The sequence below is a fragment of the Anabas testudineus genome, chromosome 7 (assembly GCF_900324465.2).
Source record: "Anabas testudineus chromosome 7, fAnaTes1.2, whole genome shotgun sequence".
NCBI classification, from domain to species: Eukaryota; Metazoa; Chordata; class Actinopteri; order Anabantiformes; family Anabantidae; genus Anabas; species Anabas testudineus.
Window position 1 is genome coordinate 24332301 of NC_046616.1, and position 23792 is coordinate 24356092.

General features: G+C 40.5%; 1 protein-coding gene across 3 annotated transcripts in view; it reads right to left on the reverse strand.

The window, feature by feature from the left end:
- Positions 1–23792, reverse strand: part of LOC113167307 (nucleolar protein 4-like) — a 109906-nt gene that overhangs the window by 55415 nt on the left and 30699 nt on the right. For all 3 annotated transcript variants that reach the window (XM_026367810.1, XM_026367809.1, XM_026367811.1), the window contains 2 exons: positions 23233–23344; positions 19750–19856 (listed from right to left, as the gene is read on the reverse strand). In XM_026367810.1, the coding sequence (XP_026223595.1) occupies positions 19750–19856; positions 23233–23344 (219 nt within the window). The remainder of the gene's footprint in view (positions 1–19749; positions 19857–23232; positions 23345–23792) is intronic.

Below are 23792 nucleotides of genomic sequence, written 5' to 3' on the forward strand. Positions count from 1 at the left end.
TATGGAGAGCAAAATCTTTTGGGATATTTAAAATTTAAGTTTATTTTTTATATAAAATGACAGAAGTTTAAAGAAATTTGAATGTTTGTTCTTTTAATGTTTACTTTATTTCTAACTTGTATAATTTTGACAGGATATATTTTTATAGAGAGCAAAATATTATAAGTTATTTAAGGTTTATGTTTAAAAAAGTTAAGTTTTAAAAGTTTTAGTATGTTCAATAAATGTTTATCCTGTTCGGCCCGCGACCTAAAGTGTGTTTTGGATTTTGGCCCCCTGTGCAGTTGAGTTTGACACCCCTAGTCTAGAGTAAAAAGATTATACAGAAGAAATGTGATTTATACTGTTGCACAAGAGAACAAAGGATTTGCTTTCAGGTGATACTGAATGTGAATGTAGTTATGCCCTTGTCAGACCACAGAAGAAAGCCTTGCGGAGTTTTAAATTGGATTCAGAAGTCATGTTGTAGTGCTTTATGACAGTGAGGCTAGTTTGTTTTTTCATTTGACAACATTCACAGTACAAGGCTCCACTTGTTCCAGAATGTCACCCAGAGAAGAAAACATAGTGTGTAAAAACACAGGCCAAGTCTGAAACGCTGTTTACAATTGATGGACTGAGGGTGGTATAATCCCATGACCAGATGGATCTTAACTTTTTTGTTCATCACACATCTACTTCCATCAGCTTTTCAAAGTGTCCCAGCATGTGGAGTGCCCTGGTAGCACACAGTTACAGTAAAATATAACAGCATCCCCGGTTTGTGTCCGGTGAAGGACATTTGCTACATGTCATACCCCCTCTCTTCTACCTCATTTCCTGTCTGCCTCTCTACCATACTACCAAGTAAAGGCAAAAAGCCCTAAAAATGTGTAACACTTACCGTTACATGTATTCCAATGAAACTTTTATCTTCATTTCTTTCCAGTATGCTGGGATCTTGACACTAACACATTCATTTCTATTCTTAGGTTCCCCTGCGTTAGAGCTGTAACTAATGTTAAATATGATCTATATGTTTAGAAAATTGATATTTATGTAGGCATTTTTGTGTGCAGTCACCATGGTTACAGGTACTGTTCTCGCCTATTGCAAGGTTAGTGGAACAGGTTTATTCCATCACACGTCTGTGTTAGAAACTGAGAATCTCGATTTATTTTATTCCCATTTTTGTGCAACACAACACTAGCTAAATGTGAATGTTATTATCTCACCTTTCCATGTCTGCAAATTGCGTTTTGCAGCATTTTCGCAGCTTGTCTCATATGTTTATGCATCATCCCATGTGAAAGTAAATGGTGATCTAGAAAATTTCTACAGCTCTCACACTATTGTTATCTTCACTCTTTATTAGTGGGAGAGCTGAGCAACAGGAGCATATTAACATACCTTTTGCCCTCCCCCATCACAGACACACACTCATTTCTGTTAACTGTCATCATTTCCATTTGCAACCAACACACAGCTGAATCAGATCATGTTATCAAGATGAAAGCCATGTTACTGGAAAAACTATGGGGAGACAGTTCCCCATGAAGTTGATGGTTGTGATGCCCAGCTCATCTGTTACACCCCCCTCTGCTTCTGACTGATTAATTATGATTAGTTAATAAGATTATTTAGCAGTTTAGTAAATTATTCCTACTTCCACCAAATCCCTTCAAAATAAAAACATGAAATGATAACTAGTTGAGTGTAATAGTCGCTCTTTAGCCATTTATATACCCCTCTTTAGCTTTGGCACAAAGTGGTGAACCACAGCCCAAGTCACAGCTTTTCTGAAAAATGGGGTTTGCTCGTACAGTGTTTGATAGTAGATCTAGCTACATACAGTATTAACTAAGATGTTTTTTTATTCTTCTTCTCGAGTCTCAGTTGTGAAAACCACACTGCACAGACAGTAATGATGATGATGACTGTGGTGAAGATTATGAAAGGTACAAAGTAGTAAAGTGCACCCAAGATTAATAATTAACAGCCACTTTTCTATGTTGTCTATTTTTACCAGAGTGGAGGTGAGAGGAGCAGATAACGTCCAAATGTCCACCAAAAAGCAAAGGAGAAGGCTTACAGAATACATACAAATAGGTATTTTCTCTCAAGCCAGAGCAGCAGAAGACAGAGGAGAACAAGAGAAGGACTGCACAAAGGGTTGAGAGAGAAGAATGGGAGAAGAAACTGAATTTATAGGTAATCAAGGACAGGCAGGAGGTGAGGTTTGGTAAATGACAGAGCAGCTGTCGCACGCAGAAGGACAAAACTGCTGGTGGGGGAATGAGAAATTTCAGCTCTGGTTGATAATAAGGAATAAAGAGGGTAACAGCTGAAGTTGTGTACAGTGGAGCAGAAGAAAAATAAGAGTATAGCAGAAGAGGCAAAGTAGAGAGGGGAAGAGAAAACCAGTAGGAGAGGAGAAGGAGCAGCAGGTGGAAAGTCATTCAGTTAGAAGCTATAGTTTCTCCACCCACAGTCTTTGTTCCTACAGAGGACGATGGTGGAAAATCAATTCTGCATCACAGGGCTGTATATATGGACATATGTAAGCTGATATTTTTAGACTTTTTTCCATTTAAGACAAATATTTGATACTGGAATTCTCAGTTAAATACTTTGCTGTTTAATACAGGAAAAGTTCACTTTTTTAATATATTTCTCCAAACCTTAACAATAAATTAATGTTTCTGATGTCTAGACCAGGGACAGGACTGTGTATGTGAATGCCTTGTAAGGGTATCAGCCCAAACCACTTCCCGATCAGTCTGCTGCTATTAATAAATTCATTCACATCCACAAACAAAAAAATCATCTTAATGAAATCCAGATAGTGATTATGTTATCAACACCCTGTAACAGCAGAAGCTGGCATGTGAAAGTGGAGCAGCACACCTCTGCACATTAGTCTGTGTGTGTAAAAAGCTGTGTGTGTGCACTGGCTGACTGATTGTTTGATGCATCAGTCTCTCAGTTGCTGTTTTTTGTTTGTGTGTGTTTATGTCCATGTGTTCCCAGAGCACAGCAGCCTGTTCTGGTCCTGTGGCATTGTTATGGTAATCAGGTTAACTACTGAACAAGCGGAAGGTAACATGCCTTTCCCTCTGCGCTCATCTCTCCTCTTCCGTTCACACCCTTTCTCATCCATCTTCCCTTTTCTCCTGCTCTCTTCTATCACCTTCTCTCCTCATTCTTTTCTGCTCTGTGCAACCTCTTCTTGCCTCCTCCATCACCTCCTCCTGTTTGTTTACTTTACAACAACTTTAACACATCATTACAGACAATGTCTGTGGGGCAAAAGGATACAAACATCATTTATAATCAATTATTTAAAAAAGATTACAGCAGATCTATTACAGTCGGGGGACATGTGTTGACTGAAAACATTTCCAGTCCAATTGTCTATATTTTCCATATTTGATTTTTGATGGATATTTGATGATTAGCTCATTAAATACAGACTTTTTTTTTAATTTGTTGCTCAACTAAAAAATAACAAACGTTGAGTTTCCTTTATTTAAGCCTACAAATAGATATGTTAATATTTATAATTTTTTTTCTGTCAATTATTTCGTAAAATGCAATTTATGTGTGAACAATCACACAAATTCAAGGACCCGAAATGATGTCTTGTTTTGTCCCATCAACAACAACAGAAGACAGCCTAAAGCAAAGCGATGAACCTGAGGAGAGCAACTAATGCTCAGATCAGAGAAACGGAAACCAGAATGTGTCATTTTGTTCATGTTTGAAATCATGTGTCTAACAGGGAGCAATGTAAAATTAATTTCATTAACTAAATCAATTTAAGGTGGGCATTCTTTCCTCACATGGAGGGTTGGGGGTTGAGGTTTGCTTAGTCTCTTTGTTTTACAGTCAGTGGTGCTGCAGAGCTGGAACCTGACGTCTCCCCGAGCTGTCAAATTGGCACCCTTCCACCTACCTCCCCCCACCCATCACTCACCTTCTTCCCTCCTTCCCATGACCCTCCCTAACTCCATCCCCATCACATGCTGCCCTCTCTTCACTCCACCATCCTCCTGTCATCACCCCTCTCCTAACAAACCTCCATCTCCACAAACTCTCCTCCCCTTACTCCTCCACTCTCAACTCCTCCCCCATCACTACTGTTTTCTCTAGCCACCATCCTAGCTTTCATTAGATGTTCTTATTCTACACCCATCAGATTCTCATTCTCTCTTGTTGAGTATGTAAGATTCCACTGAATTTGAACCCAGTTGAATGTATAGAATGACGATAATTTGATGGAATTCTGATTCCATAAATACACATATCATCATATCATACAATCAACAGTCGCTCTTTAGGAAAAAAACCATGGTTGACTACTGGATCAAATTAGCAGAAAGGATTTGGGCATAACATTCCAACACAGAAAGGCAGTAACTTACCAGAGGACGTCAGCCATGTCTTCCATAATTATTACAGCTAAGCACAATCATATGATAGCATCTCCTGCTTTAAAGGCAGCAGCGTCAATACACATGACACCACAACATACTATAATAGTTAGTGGACTGGAACATGCGGTCAGCAACAGAAGCTGTGTTTTAACAATATGACCTTCACTTGATAACATGGGAGGAAAAAGTCAGCTGCTAACTGCCAGTCAGTCCACATAACAGCCACTGAGTATCCAGCCCAACAGCAGCATCTTTTTTCTGATTGCATCCATCTCTTACAGAGATTGATGAGGGCTGGAGGGAAGAGGAGAGGATCATTTCTGAACTGAGAGAGAGGTGAAGATATTGATAAGAAGCAAGCCGGCTGGGGAGAAGCACGCGCAAGCGCACACACACACACACACTGCAAGGTTACTGGGTGCAGGCTGAGGAGCTCCACTTCAGAATATTGATTGCTAAGAAAACCAGCCATGAGGAGGAGGGGTGTGTGTGTGTGCATCTGTGTATGTTTGTGAAAAGGGTGGTGGATATTGCCACTGAAATTCACATATACTATAAAATCTTGTGCTGCACTGGTGGTTGGCCACAGCTCAGATTCACACCCCAGTCTCCTGCATGGAGACCACTACCACTACACTATCCAGCCCCTGCCCCAGTGCCCCAGAAGATAAAGTTGTCAACAAATACAAAGAAGAAAACCCGTTGTTGGCAGGCAGACAGACGGTCAGCTACAAAGACTGCCTGTCAGCATCAGCAGGTTGTGGTCCTATGTGTCTGTCAGGTTATATAAAGCCTTGTACAGTAAGCAGAGGAGATGGTCGGCCATGATTAATAGACTGCAAATTAACAGAATTGGGGGGCTTCATAAAACTGATAGCCCCTGATAAATGGAACTGACCAAACTCCATCTTCCATTCTGCACAACTGAGCTCTATATCGCCATCTCAATATACTTTACATCAAATCTGACTTCACTGATTTTGTCTGCATCTCTGGTGTTAAGATTAAAGATGAACCAATCGATCATCTGGAGATTGGAATTGGTCAGTTTTAATCTTGAACGTCCATAACCGGCCTATTACTCTGAGATATCGGATTCTGTGCTGGTTACATTTAAAAGCATGATGGTGCACATCGTGAAGTGGAGCAATGAGAATTTCTGCTCCTCGCTCACATAGCTGTTCTGCTCATTACCACTCAGTGCTTCATTCAAATCGCACCCTGCTCCAAAGATTTAAAAAAACTACATCATTCTGGGTTTGTGGCCTGAGAAACAAGGGCGTGATAAGACACAATGCTTGTAAGGCCAAAATTAAGCCATGGAGAAACAACCAGGAAAAAATTCAAATACAGCTGTTATATTTTTCTCTTCCTATTACCTATTGCCCAGAAAGATGGAAAACGTAAAAGTTATTTAGTAGTCTTGTTTTTGTTTTTTTGTTTTTTCAATTCTTCATTGAAAAAAAAAGTTAGAAAAATGTTGTGTATCCTGTCAGTAATGAAGGCTCTTTTTTGTATAAATATTTTCTGTAAGGTCTTAAACCTTAAACACTGTAAAGTGCCTTGAGATAACTTATGTTGTAAATTGGCGCTATACAAATAAAACTGAATTGAATTGAATTGTATGCTGACTAATGGACTAATGCTCACATTAAGGTTGCGGAGTAGTTGGTTAGGGTTGGGTTCAAATAGAATACTTTTAAATAATCATTTCACTTTTGTGACAAACCTGGAAAAGCTCTAAACCCACAAGGTGTGGGGCAAAAATTTAACTTTAGTGCAATAAATAATAAATGCCTTTTTAAATTTAATTTTAAATGAAACATAAACTCTAAAGCTGCAGAACATCTGTCATCTTATCTCTCCTGACTACAAGGAAGCACAGGCAGAAATATAACCACAGACAGACAGGCACCGCTACAGTGTGTTGTACTGAGGGAGTGTACAGAGATGGAGTAAGTGAGGCAGAGAGAAGGAGACAGAGGAGGATCACTATTCTATTAATCTGCACACAGCCACATACTGACCTTGTCTTTGTGTGTAAGAGAGATGACATATTTATACTTAGATATTTAGTGTCAGAAATCAGAATCAGCTGTTCACTAAGGGTTGAGGCAGACTGGAAAAAGAAAAAAGTCCCTTGCATGACTCTAATTAGATTTTCTTACTTTTTTAAATACGGCTGACAGGCAACCAATTTTGAAACACACACCGGATTTCCTTACTTTTATGGAATGTAGCTGCAATATTTGGTTCAGCTACTAGGTGCCAATTTATGTGATGGAGTTCCACAGCACAAGCAGCTGCTCCCAGGCCAGGAGCTTGTTGTGTTGTTTAATGATAATTAAGATTAAAGTAAAGATTTCATCTTTACTTAGTTCTTTAAAATGCTAATTTACTTATTTTTTTCCAATGAACATAGTTCAGTGTGCTTTGTTTGTTAATTAATGATTCATTAATGATTAACTTATCATTAACTATTAACATTGCAAAGTATTTATTAATAAAACCTAAATTTTCAACTGCTGCAACTGCAATTACAATTCTTCAGAGAAAGTAATCACTGGATGCATCATGCTCTAATTCAGTGTGAGATTCGTTCTGTTATTTCTGTTTTAGTGTTTCTAAAAAACACATCTAGAACAGCAATGAGAATATACAATAAATGTGGAAAAATATGAATTTAAAATAAATCTGTATACAAGAGTTGATATATAGCAATGGATATCATCACTAATAATAAGTACGAGGCCCAAGGACATGAACTCGTATAAATATATCTCTGCCTGTCCTTCTCTTCCTCTTTCTACTTATTAATGTGAAACCAAATCTCCAATTGAAGCAACCAAAATCTAATTTCAGAGGTCAAAGAGTGCATCTGGTCATCAGAGCTTCCTGAAGAGGAGCTCCTTTCTACTACACATTCAACCATGTTCAGTGTCTTCATCAGTCACTGAAATGTTCAGACCCCAGACATCAGACCGTTTACTCATCCATCTATTGTATGTAACAGCTCCTCAGAAGTCTCTAAAGGTTGTCATAACAATGCATAAAGTAAACTATCCAGGATTTAATAATTTCAGCTGTTCTGAAAATATCAATACACTCAATCAATCAATAGTTTACATGAAAAATGTGTATAAAAACTTTGTTTTACTCAGATTGTGTGCACATGGTGGTGTGTTCTTTATACTATGACAGTCCTCTTGAAATTATCAAAGAAATTTCAATACATCACATTGCTTACAGAAAGTTTCTGCTAAAAGTCCTACAAGCCAGTTCTGAGGAAATGTGTGCATTTCACTGACTCTACAGACTTCTCTTTGTTCTGTTTTACTGTAAACTGAACATCTTTTAAAAAAGAATCAAACAATTTCAAGTCATCGCCTTGGCCTCTGAAATATTGTGGGGTGTATTTTCAACTAGGTTCAGCCACTAATGGTCTAAATAAATGCTGAGCAAGAATTTAAGGAACAATGCTTGTTTTAAGCTGACTGGCTGGCAGTCTCCCTCTCAGGCTGCTCAGCTGACTGTTCATCCATCTAGTTGACAAGATGACATGCTGAAGTGTAAAGTTTCACTAGAAATACAGCTCTATCAGGAGTAGTTGTCAGGATTAGAACACAGACACACCACTACAAACTAATGTGTGTGTGTGAATGTGTGTGTTTAATCCACACAGTGACTGAGGTCATGTCCATGTATTATTTGAGTTTTTCGATGTTGTGAAGTGATTGTTCAGAGTTACTGTAAAGGAACTCTGAACAATCATCTAAGCTTCTCTTAGATGAACCAACTCAAAACACCTAGACGTACCATTTAAAAAGGTTAAAAAACGTGAGATGTTGTGTTTTGCATCTCAGTGAACTGAGCAGGAAAATCAACCTTCAGGCAACAATAACACTTCAAAGAGAGGTTCTAGCTTTATTTTATGGATATAAAACATATTGTGTCTGAAGTCACTTACATTGTCCTCTATTGAGCCAGACCACAACCTTACCCAATGTTGAACCAAGCCTAAACCTAACTATCAACCATCAAATTCAGTTGCAATGCTGTTTAGCATACATTCATGATAATAGTCATTTTAACTCTGGTCATTTCCATAAACACATGGACTACCCACACATATGTTTAGTATTATAAACTGTAAAACAATATTAACTAGGGTATAAGCAGGTTCATATAGCAGTGCTCAGTCCAACACTGTAGGTCTAAACACATTAAGAAGTCTCAGCTAATCATTGACTCACAAAGCGGGACATGGGAGTGGGAACTAACTGTTGTAAAGTGCTAAATCAACACTGAGACTGTTATAGCACTGGTTTCTACACAGAGTTTCCTCAACAAAAAAGTAGGGTGTGGAGACTATTAGAGCGTTAGATAAACACAGCACTCAAAAAGAGAATTAAAATACTTGGATGTTTTCAATTTCTGATTTGTGTGTGGGCTGTCCTCCTGCGATAAACTCAACCACTGCATCATCGCTGGATCAGTTATTCACTTGAAAAATCAGGTAGTCGGTCTGGCATTTAACTCATTAGTCAGCCAACAACTCTGCTTCACTAACAGGCAGCAGGGGCATCGATACCCAACATTAGTGGAATGTCCAACACTTAATCCAGTCACAAATCTGCTCCAAGCAGGACGATTACCCCTTTCCACTACAGAAAGCAATCTGAGGGAAACACAACATGGATTAGTTCAGGCAAAGGTCACTACTGGACCAGGCCTGCATCATCCTGCCACACATATACACCACAGCGCTCAGCTGTAGTCAGACACCAAAACCTGAAACCCTACTTTCATCTAGACAGGCTTCCCGTAGAACCTAGACCCATAGAGGTCAACATGTGTACAAATGCGCAGTCAGAAAATGACGTTCAAACCTGTGTAAAACGATAAACCAGCAGAGGATCCCAACTCTGCAGCTCTGTGGACTGGAACCCCCCCCAAATTGACTGTTGGATAATAGGTGATAGCAATTTATCAAAAAGTATTTTGGATTTGAAAGCAACAATTTGCTCTACATACTAAATATCTTCACGTAATACTCACACTTTCCTAACAGTAGATGATGTCCTGTTGTAAGTCAACTCTGAGGATAACATGGCATCCACACCATACATTACACCATGCGGTTGCTAGGGAACATAAAACTGGGTGTTGTGGGCCTCAAAACACAACAATAGCTGAAGTATTGGAGCTAATTTGGTTTGGGGGAGGGTGAGAAGACACATTCAATCATCCAATCAGATTTGGAGAAAATCTGCTGGTTAGCAAACTTAGTCTGGTTCAAAATCGAAACACATACTGGAAGCAACTGGATGTTGTGAAGCTCTTTCAGCTGTTTTATCTATTCATTTAAAAACTGATACAGAGCTCGGTCCAATGTTGGCTTCCTGTGCAGCACACACCGCCTTTATATTTACCACCTAGCTGAAGCGGAGGTGAAGTCTTGCTGGTGACTCATCACGTACAGATGCCTATAAAGTAAAAATAATTCAATCTTAAGTTTGAATGCATGTCATTGACCAGCCTTAGCTTCTACTTGGAAAGTTGTCTTTAAAATAAATGTTCAGACCTAACACAGGATGAAGAAAAAATATTGTGTTGTTAGATTTGGAGACACATAAAAGAAAAATGGATGACAGTAAAAAAGTGGGAGATTACATTTCCTATAACTGGGTCATATTCAGTGATATGTGTAGTCAACCTCTACTAATGTTACATTAGTAATTTAAGTTTCACAGAGAAAAAAAATCACTTTTATGAAATCTACAAATCGTGAGCATTGTGACTTTATTAACTTCTTACTTCAATTAGTGCTGTATGTCATAGAAATTTAAGACTGATGTCATGTAGGACTAGTACATAACACAACAGCAGGATTCACTGTGGAAAAGCATTTTAGGGCTGCAGACAAGCGCCAGAGACAGGCTGCCTCCTTCACTGTGATCCCTCACACTTATTGTTGGAAGAGTGGCATGCTTTTGCTGCTAGGATGGAAAAAAGAAAAAACAGGATGTGTTTAAATGAAATACATATGAAAAAAAAATATACAAACAACAAAAGAGAGACACTAAAAAAACATAAAAACTAAAAATGTAAAGATTTAGAGAGAAGCTGAGAAAGAAAGAATGCACAAACATATGACACTGAATTTGAATTTGTCATCCTGACTCAAAGAAACTGTGATGACATCTCCCAGAGGCAATACAGTTTAATAATGGAAATCATCACTGGTTGCAGCTCTAGACCAGAGGCAATCTGTTACCGCAGGTGTCACACCCTCATGACCTCTGAATAACACACAGACAACATGCAAGGGAACTCACAGAGGTCATTCTCAAGATGCAGCGAGCACCAGAAATAGAGGGACCCAACCCATCCTGAAGCGGGGGAAGAGGATAAAGAAAAAAAGGGATTAGTTGGGAGGCTATCCTTCCTCCACTCCCCTTCTGCCAAGCACATGGCCAGGTCAGGGGAAAACTTAAGTTATTTTAGAGCAGCGCAAAGTGGAGGGGAGCTAAGCAGGTGCAGGATTTATCCTGGTAGTCCTGCTGTCCCCCGGCAAAAGGCTAATGGTGGGGAGGAGCACTACAGAGAATTTGTGACTTTAACCTCTTAAATACCACACAAGAGAAGCACAGGCATGTAAAGGAGTTGAAGCTGTTGAAGTTTCCTCTAAAAAATACTAATATGGCTGCAAAAAATTTGTTATTATCGTTTATTTATATGCCAACTTTTTCTACATTGTCTATAAAAAAGGAAGAAATAGTAAATACACTGACAAGGTCACATGTTTAAATGTCTTACTTTGTCCAAGCTACAGTTCCAATGATTGATAATCTTCAGTACAATAAAACTAAAAAAAAGGAGAAAAGATTATTATTATTATTATTATTATTATTATTATTATTATTATTATTTTGGGCTGCTGTGAAAGTTAATTTTAAGGTATTGAATGGAAACTGGGAATGTGTCTTGGTGAAAATATAAGCCAAACCTGATATCCTATAATCAGCACCTGAAAAACACAGATGTTATCATAATGTTCCATTTCATCTTTCAGTGTCAGCACCGAGCTACACAACACCACACTGTTGCAGGTGAAAGGTAACAGAGGGAAGTATATATTTGACAGACAGGATCAATCTTAAGTCTAACCGTAGGTTTCTGAGTTGCTTCATTAAAGGAAGCCAAGCTCCCATTTCTCTATCCCTCCATGCATTGAAAGCAGGAAGAAACAGACATTTCAGCTAGATGTCAGAAATTATCAGTCTTTTTATGATCAATATTTTCTGTCTATTAAATTGACCCAGAATCTCACCACAGGCCTCTCATAATACTGTTTTCTGACTCCTGAAGGCCAGAGCACATGAGCTTTTAAAATGTCCACAAGAAACTTTGGTCAGACTGACAGTTTTATATAAGGTGTTTGCCACAGAAAAATGTACTGTGTACAGTGTGATCACAGTGCTTTAGCCCAAGCCTCTATATTAAAAGTATCTGCCCCTACTGATGGGCCCTTGGGCAAGTCACTAAAATCTTATCAGCTCCAGAATCCAACGCTGACCTCTTATCTTGGTGTGGAGGGTAGCAGCAGCAAAACTAATTCCTGCTGAAACTCCAAGAGAATTCTGTAAGAATCCAGCTTTGTGGCTGTGAACAAAACTATCTTTCTATTCATTCTCCCAAGCTGCTGCTGCCCTAACTTTTCCACTCTGTGTGGACCAGAAAACTGTCAGCCAATTATCATCAACACTAAAAAGAAGAAAATAAACCAGAACTACACTGCTAAAAAAAAAATCTGAGTTTAGCATCAAGTCAGTTAAACTTCTTGGATATTAATCTGGTCAGTTAAGTAGCAGAGGGGGTTCTCTCTTCATCTTTTCTGATGACTCTGATTTATCTGTGTCTCCCAGCACAGTCTCAAGAGCACAAAGAAGATTCCAAGACTCAGGCAGTTACTCTAGGAGAGCTGGACAGGGCCGTAGAAGGTCCTTAACCCATCAACAGGACCGATGTCTGCTCCTTTGTGTAAGGAAGAAAAAGATGAACACTGTCAGAGCCTACAAAATGACCTGCAGCAGGTCACTGGTGTAAGTGTCTCTAACCAAACAATCGGAAACAGACTTCATGAGGGTCGCCTGAGGGCCTCACGTCTCCTTGTGGACCCTGTGCTCACTGCCTGGTACCGTGGAGCTCAATTGGCATTTGCCATAGAACACTAGAATTGTCAGGTCTGCCACTAGGTCCCTGTGCATTTCACAGATGAAAGCAGGTTCCCCCTGAACACATGTGACAGACATGAAAGATCTGGAGAGGCCGTGAGGAACGTTATACTGCCTGTTCGTTTAGCATGACCAGTTGGAGGGATTCAAAGACCTCTTCAGGCTAGACAACAGCATCCTGAGTGCCATTAGGAATCAAGATGAGACCCTACACTGGTGCAGTGGGTCATGGGTTGCACCTGGTGACAACAATGCCCAGCCTCATGCAGAGAGAGTATGCTGGAAGTTCCTGGAGGATGAAGGAATTGATATCAATGACTGACCCTCACGCTCACCTCCAAGACATTATGTTTTAGTTCATCCAATGTCACCAGGTTGCACCTCAGTTTATATCATTATAAATATACAGCATGATTTTTTTCCTCATTGAAATCTGCTGTGTTTTCAAAGTGTTCCTTTAATTTTTTGGAGCACTCTATATGGAATGATCACAAGATTATGCTTTAGCCTTCACTATAAGTTACAGAGAAACGTCTGCCTGGGAACGGACATCACCAGAGGGACAAACTCAAACACACCTGAGCCCAAAAGTGGTGGGACAAAGGCATTCTCTACAAAGAGCTACCAGCTAAGCACTGCTTCAGATGGATCCTACTACCTCTTCCACCACACGTCACAGTGTTCCATTCAACTGTGACGACACAGTGTTTGGCACGCGCCACTGATTGTTCTGCACTGTGCCAGTGCTTGGTCATTCCACATCTCCTACACACACACACACACGCACACGCACACACACACGCACACGCACGCGCGCGCACACACACACACACACACACACACACACGGACACAAACAGACCCAGACACACTTGCGCAGGCACGCACTGTACGGGCAGATTGTTCAGCAGAACAATGTGCGTCTGTGAGCAGCACGCTGGCCTCCTGCACTCTGCCTTACGGCAGCAACACGGTCATGAATGAGAATGAGCGTAACAATGATTGGTCCAGCTGCACAATGACCAGCACACAGCAGCGCTGATGTTTTGTTTGGTTCCTCCACTTCCAGCCACTGACAACGATGCAGTGAACCGGACCGCTCCCTGCAACTTAATAACGCAAAGTGTGTTCAAGCTGCGTTGTACTACTTATCTTCCTCGCGCTTTATCAACTGGCGTCAGTGATGCTAAGTGATCGGAGCGCCTGTCGACAGCAGCAGCAGCAGCGGCAGCGGCAGCACGACGTGATGTGACCGCAGAGGAGAGGAGGCAGCTCTGCTGTCAGGTCCTCACCGGCGTGCAGGAGCAAAACAACCCGGGATCAAAAAGCAGCAGAGAGAAGACGCCTCCTTACCTTTACTCCCGCTGCTTTCCAAACATGAATGTCGACCGCCGCCCGCTTTTCGCTGCTTTCTTTATTTGCTTTTTTCCCATTCACCTCCCAGCTTGTTTTGTCCGGACTGCTTCTCTCAATGGACGGTATATCCTGCTGTATGCAGGGAGGCAGGGAGGCAGTGAGAGCGCACAGTGGGACCCTCAAGACGCTCTGTGGCTACTGGAGCGGGCGGGGCCACGGCTGCTTACATCACAGCCACATAGAGAGGGAGGGGTGTGGGGGGGAGGGGTGGCTGCACTGTAATATACTGTAGAGTCTTACAGTCTTGAACAGGTAGAGCTGCATTTACAGGTGCTGACAGAACACTGAGTGATCTGCATAAATGTGAAGTGGAAATGTTTAAAAAAAGCCTCAAGTGTGCACAAAAATGAAAAAAGAACCAATGATTTCCAGAAATAGTCCTCCCAGTGGATTGAAACATACAGGAAGTATATTAAAGAGCACACTGTGCTGGAGATTCTGTTTTAATATATTTCTTGGACAAACACAAAGCTGTTTCATTCAGAGGTTTTATTTCTTCATACACTGACCTTTACACTGGATCACCCACAGACAAGTGTTTTTACACAACCACTATACAATCTCATGAGGCTGCTGATGTGTGGGTGTGTGTGTGTGTGTGTGTGTGTGTGTGACAGAAGAGCAGAGAAAACAGTATGTGCCCTCTCACACATTTACATGACAAACCTGCCACCTATGGGCAGAGGGGGAAAGTGCAGCATTATAATTCACTTGAGCCCGTGCCAGAGAATAAAGTGCAAAGACAATTAGAGCACAGTGTGTGCTTCTCACTTCATGTCTCACAGAACACACCAACAGGCAGTTTTAATATGAAAGTTCAAGTTCAAGTCCAACTAGTGCAAATACGTATGGGTTTTTATGAAAGTTAGTTTATGGCTTTTCCATTTTCTCTAAATATGTGCTGGTGTCATTAGGACAGGATTTTTACTGATTTTCAGTTCTTGACGTCAGGTGCACACAGATAAAACCAATCTAACCTTCCCGCTGCATGGAGGTGATAATGTTCTGTTTTTGACTGGATGACTACGGTCATTTTGGAGTATATGTGCTGCTGTTGAAGTGTATTGTGTTACACTGATGGCCGTTTGTTTTTTACTGTACAGCATCATTCAGGGGGCGTGTTTGCATCCCTTTGTACCACCAGTGCAGATTTCAAGTTGGTTTAAGTGAGGACCCATAAATTCACCTGGGCTGGAACTTTTTAAGATAGAACATGGAGAAATGAAAACAGTGCAGGAAGCAGTGCTGTGACACAGTGCTTCCCCTTTACATAGGATGTGATGTGCACTTATAGTCCATCAATAGGTCTTTTCTAGCAGGGATGTTTCCATGGCATTTATACTTTATTAGACAGTATACACTGGAGAGCATCAGAGGAGAGGATAAAATGTAGTAAAGGTCGTGCCCCTGGTGCAAACACACAATGAGGGCTTCAAGCTAAGAGGGGAGACTAAATATATACAGTATGTGGACTTTGGATCAGCTTCAAGCCATATAGAGTACCAGATGTCAGAATGAGGCTCATAAAGACAATTTGACAGGTTACTATACAACATGTACAGGTCAAATTTAGCTATACAATCAGCTGACTTGTAAAGCAGTGAAAGTAAGTTGCAGTCATGGTAATTTAAGGCATATAACATTTAATGGCTTGTTGGTATCCTCAACATCAACACAGACCTCAGATACATCAAATATATCTGTAATATTTGGTCTATGGTTTGGACAAGGTGAGGGAAGATTGTTGCTATGCTTCAAATACAGTTAAAAACTCAACATTATTTGTTGAATTTGGACAGCTATAGTGCACAATCTGATGCACCTACACACACACACACACACACACACACACATCTACTACCTCCACCATCAAACAACAGTGAATCAAGATGAAGCTAGTTATAGTAACGCATCCCTCTCCTTCCTTCTTGTGAATAATCTATTTAACTTTAGTGTCAGTACATTAAATCAGCTGAATACCAATTGGTGGCATTAAACAACTGCAGAAGAGAACAAAACAAGACAATGGAATAAAAAGAGCAAAGGTGTAGAACGCATGTTGGAACTAAGGCACGTACAGTGTGGAGCAACAAGGAGTTACACTCTTCTCATGTTTCTGCACACACGTTTCCTGTCTTCAATGGATGCTTCACATCATAAACCATTTGTTGTTTGCACCGCTTTTTGCTGTATTTTGTTCAACATGCCTTCACACCACCAATCCCCGCTTAGACTGTACAACAAATTTCAAGACTAGCTGAACAGACACTAAATGATTTTTGTCCAGGTGAGTTGCACGTTGGAACCATGGATGGTACGTGTGGAGGTGCAGCCGGACCTCATTTAGAGGAAAGCTCCCACTGTCCAGGCAGCTAGTTGTCTTCACTGATTTGATGACATTTAGGTGGTTGACTGAATTACTAATTGATATTAATTGATATTATATTAATTTGATTTTGATTTGTTTATACAGCGAGAGAGAGAATCAACAGTCTGCAGGCTACAGACTTTGCACAGTTTGCTCACTTTTTCACTGCTCGTCCAACATATTGTCTCTAAATGTATGATTCTGTTCTGCTGTCTTTTCAAGTCTTTTAGTAATTATAACATACCAACCCCCAACCTATTTCCCCTCTGCGCACCCACACCCACACCCACACACACACCCACACACACACATACCCCTCCTCCAAAAAATAATGAAATGTCTTTCCTCTGGAGGTCGCTGAAATAATGGGCAGACGGAGGGAGAGGGGGAGACCATGAACAGTAATAAACCACCTCATTCTCCTTTTTTAATTGCTTCTTTCTCCATCCTTCCCCCATCAGGTCCCCCAATCCCCTCTTCCAGCACACCACCCCCACCCAACCCTGCATTCCACCATTAAAGACAAATTTGCTCTTTTTTATTTTCCCCCCAGCCGAGCACATCCACCTATTCCCAACCTCTTTCTCCTCCTCAGAGAGAGCCACCGCCCTGCCATCTCTCCATCCTCTTCCTCTCCCTCTTGTATCACTCCTCACCCATTTCATTGTCTGCAGCATCCTCCCCTTACACTCTTCTCCACCCCCCACCCCACGTCTTCTCTGCCACGAAGCATCCTGGGTAATTTCCTCCTCTTATTGAATTGGGACGGGGGACGGATGGAAGGAAAGATAAAGGGATGGGCTTAGGATGAGTGCTAATGGAGCCGATGGAGGATTCACACATCACAAATATGCAGCACACTCTTCTCTCTTTATCTTGCTCTGTGTTCCTTTGGCTTATTTTCTCTCCCGGGTGAAAGTACAAATGCCCTTTTCTCTCCTTCTTTTCCATTCTCCTTTATCCTTACTCACTCTATTGCTCGTAAAAACAAGAGACAGACAAAAGACTCTGATCTTCTTTTCTTCATAGAATGCTATTTAACTGTCTGCTTCCTCTAATACACCACACACACACAACCTGAACCTAATGCTCCTTCCTAATGCCATGTCCTATGTTATTTCTATGGGTGTGTGAGTCATTGCTTCTCTATGGCTGTCTGGACTTTTGCTCCTTTGGGTTAAACACTATAATCTATGTGCAGCACGCGCACGCACACAAACACACGCAATGTACCGATATTCTGTACTGTCTGTGAAAACTGTGTTAACCCATCTAGGCTGAAAAGACGTACAGAATATATATCACTTGTGAGTCTTTGAGGTGGATGCAGTGGTTAGCACTGTCGCTTCACAATCAACAAGGTTTGAATATGCTGTCCAGCTGAGGCCTTATTCAGAAACAGTTAATAATCGATTAAACAATGACTCTAACTGTGACAGCTCTTCTAAAGCAGCTACAAAAGCTTCTCTATGACTGACATGAATCTTCAAAACTCTCAAGAATCATAAGAACATGGCTTTTTGAAACGTGAAAGATGCTGGACACCGCTGCACAGGCTCAGCTATCAGGAGCTTATTATTGATCAAGATCTCAAACTAGTCAGACCAGAACAAACGCAGGCTGCATATACCACCAACATATTTATCATTGACAGACTGCTTTAGAGGCACGACTGCAGATCAATTTAGCACAGCACAGCACTTCAGTTCACAGTATGTCACAACATTCTTAGACATTGTTGGCTCTGATACTCACTTTGAATAATGAAAATAGACTTGAGGCTCTTCATCATTAAGCAGTGATTATCAAGACTTTAAGAGTCAAACTTACAGCACTGACAAACACGTCTTCTTTACTAAGAAGTAAAGGTCGTAAGAAAAAAATCAGCTTTGTCATTATGAGGATGTTTGAGATTTAGTTTTTGAGTTCTGGTTGCAATCAGGTGTAACTTAGGGTTAGATCAGTAGAGGAGTAGGAGATGATGAGACGGTTAGGGTAAAAAGCTATGGAATATATAGTGTGCACGATTGTCCTCACACTACATAAAGACCAACGTTGTGTATGTTGGACAGACAGATACAGACAGATATTGGCATTCCAAAATAAATTGGCACTACAGTGTGTGTCTCTCTCTCTCTCTCTCTCCTCAGCTAATTATCTCGAGGCTCAGGTCCTGAGCTTAAATCAAACAAGCCACACATTTTTGTATGGCAATCATTGTGAGGACACTTATTGACATAATGCATTCCCTAGCCCCCTACTGTCATGTAGGTCATGTTAATCCATGTTTGATTGATTTTTAATTTATCACCTGTACTGCCTTTCCCTACCCCTAACCATCAAAACTAATTGCCCCACCCTAAACTTTACACCCTTCTTTTTGTGAGGTTAAGACTGGGATTCAAATCCCAGCTGTGTCTACTTCCAGTAGGGGTCCTTAGGCAAGACATCCTCACGCTTACCCTGCCTACCCTTACTGCTTACCCTGTAAGTTGGTTTGGATAAAAGCGTCTGCCAAATGACTAAATGTAAATGTAAAATGGCTCAAATCACTTTGTAAAAATTTCCTCACTCCAAAGGTTAAAAAATCATACTGGTCCACACACACACACACACACACACACACACACACACACCTGCGGCCGAACCAGCCTGATCCACAACTAAATCCACATCTAACAGTTTAGATAATAAGCACAGCTAATGCATTTATTAGGCAAATGCTATTTGAAGACATTAATTTGGGCACTGGGTACAAAACATATCAACTATTGCTATGTCCTGGATATTGACTAAATGTTAAATTAATCTAAAAGACTAAAAATTAATTGAGAATTCATTACATACAGTGATGTTAGAATCTGTCCACACTTGTGCCAAGTGATTAAAGGCAAAAAAAGTCTCAAGGCAGTACAAACATTCTTTGTGTAGAATAAAAATAACAGTCTCTTACTTAATAACTAATGGTTTTGGTACACTGACCTTCACGAGTATCAGACTGAAACACTGATATTTTTTCATTACTGTGTTTTAATTGCAAGTCTGAGACAGTGTGTGGGAGTTTTCCTCTTGGTTCCCTCCTACACACCTGTAACAAACAATACAGGCATACAAAACAACCTCCTGTTGTAAAGCAGCTGCACAATTTTACACACACATTTACTTCTGATCCACTCTTGAGAAAACTCTTGTGGCCTCAGAGTGCACAGGAATATGTACTCTGACAGCACAGTCAGAAACAAATTTAGAACTCAGCAGAAAATGCAGAGTGTCTGTTGGTTAACTCACGCCTTTGTTGCTGTAACCTCACATACCTTGTTGTTGTTCATGCAACGCAGCTTCATCTGTTTCATGTAGGTGGTAGTTAGAGGCATGTTGTAGTCTATCACCTCCGACGCCAGGGAGCTTGGCCTGTCATTCTCTAGAGAGGAGAGGACAGGAGAGGGATATTGTTATTCCATTACTTTTTGTTAAACAGGTTAGGTATAGATCGGTCCTCAGTGACTGTTCCCATTGTGTCACTTTCACATTACACAATTTCACTGGTTAATCAGTATTCATGTTACACCATGAAGACAAAAGAACATTCCCAGAAACTCAGAGAACAGGTCATTGAAAAGCATAAGTCAGGGGATGGATACTAAAAAATCTCCAAGGTACTGAACATCCCCAGTGAGATCTATAATCAAGAAATTATAAGAATATGACACACTGAGTGACAAGAAGGAGACTGGTGAGAGAGGCCACTAACACACCGATGACTAGTCTGAGGGAGTTACAAGTTTCAGAAACTAAGATAGGAGAGACTGTAAATACAACAACAGGTTCTTCACCAGTCAAAGCTTCATGGGAGTTGAGTTTGAGTTTGCCAATAGGCATGTGAAACTCTCCATGGTCAAGTGGAAGAGGGTTCTTTGGTCTGTTGAGACCAAAATGGTGCTTTTTGGCCCTCAGACAAGAAGCAGTGTTTGGCACACACTAAACACTGCACATCACCACAAACACACCATCACCACTGTGAAACACAGTAGTGGCAGCATCATGCTGTGGGGATGCTTCTTGGCAGACGGCCCTGGAAGGCCTGGAAGAATGTTCTGGAGTGGCCGAATCATAGCCCAGACCTCAGTCTAATAGAGAATTTGTGGATGGACTGTTCAGGGCTGTTCACTAAATACTAAATACTGACCTGAAGTGGGTGAATATTAATGCAAACACTGATTTCATCTTACATATTTTTAATTAATTGACATGAATTCTTTGTCAAAGTCGTCAACTTTTATTGACCATGATGATTCATAATGTCAATAAAAGGATGAAACTTCTAAAGGGGTGAATACTTTTTATAGGCACTGTATCTGTTTGAACTTGGCATTAGGCATTAATAAAGTTAATAGAAGTTAGTATACTTTTTTTTTTCCCCAGTCGAGGAATTCATCATACACACCTGGCACTAGGACATTATGGTGTACAAATATTTTGGAATATGCAAAATACTAATATTATTAAATTTATTAAATCATGGTCAATTTTTTGCTCTTTCATGTCAAAGTGAAAACAGATTTGTTTTCACCACCTTTGAAGTAACTCACCTTCAGATGTAGAACAAGTAGAAGAGCCAGCACATTTGTAGCTTGTCCAAGTACACGTCTATCAGAGGGCAAACAGAAAGTATTTATTGTGTTTAACCCTGTCACTAGTGACACTGAAACAAACCTGTTGGCTGAGTCAGAGACTTGATATTTCACCAAGCACCCACTTTTAGTTTGGCCTCAATTTCTGCTGTCTACTGGGATGAGTAGTGAAAAATTTTGACCTAACAAAAGAGACGCCCGGTCATGACTCCCCTTCAGATATAGTAATGTTGTCATCATCTCTTTCTACATTTCAGCTTTTAAAAATGTCCCTTTATAGCTTCTACATTTGTAGCCTTTCAAACATTTTTATCTCCCTTTGTTACTAGCAGGTGATTGAAGTTTCTCTTAAGCCCACCAAATGCTAATGTTGTGTTTTATCCACCTAGGCAGTAAAGTTGACATTAGAGTACCCTCTCGAGCTGCGACACAGACAAAGAGAAGCAGATTGATGTAGTGTGCTTGCACAGAAGCTAAGCTACACCATCTGTTCAAGCATATTCTCTGCAAAATTGTTTTGTGCTTTACAAAACTGATATCTAAAGTTATATCTAAACTTTCCTTTCTCACGTTGACCTCGATGTGTCTCATGTCTGGAGCATCTGCAGAATGGCTGAGAATACAGGATCAGGTCAATATTGCTTAGCAGAATAGACAGGCCAGTCATCACCTAAATCATCATTGATCGCCCCAGGTAGATTTCTCTCTCACGCCATGTAAACACGTAACCAGGTTTCATGTGCAGGACAAAGAATGCAGACACTTTTCTGTCTTTATACAGATCTGTGAACCATGCTCCCAATATCAGCCTAGGGCAGATGAGAACTCAGATAACTCTTTTGCTGCATGTATACTCAGATTTGCAGTAACCAGGTTCTTCAGTGCATTTCAAGATTCAAGAGATTTCATAAACTTTCTCAGTAACCTGGTTACATGAGTGCATGTAAATGCACTGAGTGTGTGTATTCTGAGACGTACTATCATAACCATAATCACATCAAACACAAATGAACAACTTTATTACAAAGATGTTTGTTGGTCATAATCTTCAGATGCCATCCTACAGATGAAGTATCTAGATGTTTCCACATTTGACTGTCACATAAATGAAATTGTTGTTATTGGACATGTGACTCACAGTTCAGTTAAGTTACACTACACTTCTACACTTTACTCAGAGGTTTAAGCCAATTATAGACCAATATCCAACATCTGACAAAAAAAGTCAGCATTGATCATAAAGGCCTGTAATGTGATCGTAGCCTATGAACTACACACGAAAAAAAGAATGATCATGTTTTTACATAAGAAACTTACAGTTACACACACCCACATACGTGTGCCCACAGATACACAGGGAACCTGCTACCTGTGAACACTGATTAATTGCATTTAATAATTCACAGCTGAACTTTAGTGAGATTCACTTCAGCATAGCAATAAACTAAGCTGGGGTTGTCAGTGTGTGTGTGTGAGAGTTGAAACCCCACAGGGTAGGAAGGCAATTAGCTGCTCTGTCTCAGAGTGGCATCCAGTCATGGCACAACACACACACTGAGCTAAGTGTCATGGCTGCCCTCATTGCTCCTCCAAGTGTGTGTGTTTGATTGTTTGCTAAGCCTATTAGATCTTGTAATTCAACTATTTTGTTACGTTCAATGAATACTTCATATTTTTAGTTTCCATCCAACATTAAAATTCATACAAAAGAGAGAATTTCACAGATTTTACATTTCCCACAGTGAATTTTCTCCAGCAATAGCATAAAGCCTGTGGGAACATGGTGATGGGAGAATTTTCAGTTTTTGCAGCCTCTCTTTCATCAAATCCATATTATTTTTCCTCTGTGACCACTTTTCTTTGTCTTCTGTGATTTCATCTGTATTCTACTTAATTTTTCTCTCCATTTTTACCCCTGTACCCACCCACCCCCAGCCCCCAACAGCACCAGTTCCTTCTCCCTCTCTCCCCCAACTCGGTAGAAAATTAGCTTATTTCCTGGGCCATTTTCTATGTTAAACGCCATTAATTAGGCTAATTGAGGAGAGAGACAGGACACTCCAATGACTCCTCTGTTTAATGAGGGCTAAGGAGAAAAACAGAGAGGGCAAAGGGAGAATGGAGGGGGGGTTGAGGAGGGTTACAGGGACAGTGCTCGGCTGGTACCTTTGTAGTCCTGTCCTGTGGTGCTGATGTGCATCCTCTTCTGACACTCTCCACAGCTCATCAGGAAACGAGTCACCGCCTCTCTGGGCAGGAAGGCATAAGTCTCAGCTATCTGAGAGAGAGACACACAGACAACAACAGAGAGGGTGTTTAATCTGTCCTGTCTGCTTTGTAAGGACAATGAGGAAAAGACCCTCTGAGCTATGCACTGGTGGTAAGGTGAGGAAGGTACGAGGCAGATGTCAAAATCAATACTGCAACTTAACAAAATGTAATTTGAAATGTATTTTTCTTTAATGCTACAATTTCTAAACAATCTGAAAGAGGTTTGCTCTGTAAAAGCACCTCAGATAAAACATCATCATTTTAGGTTTTCATTCTGTTAGTTTTCTGCTCAACCTGTGTCTATCTTTTTAAAGGGTTAGGGTTAGAGAAAAATGTCTCTCAGTTGTGTTGGGAATATGATGTAGATCAATTTCTCGGTTTGTGTGAATGCAGACATCAAACAGTCAATTATGGTATTTGGAAAAGAGGCACAAAGATACAAAAGAAGTGAAGAG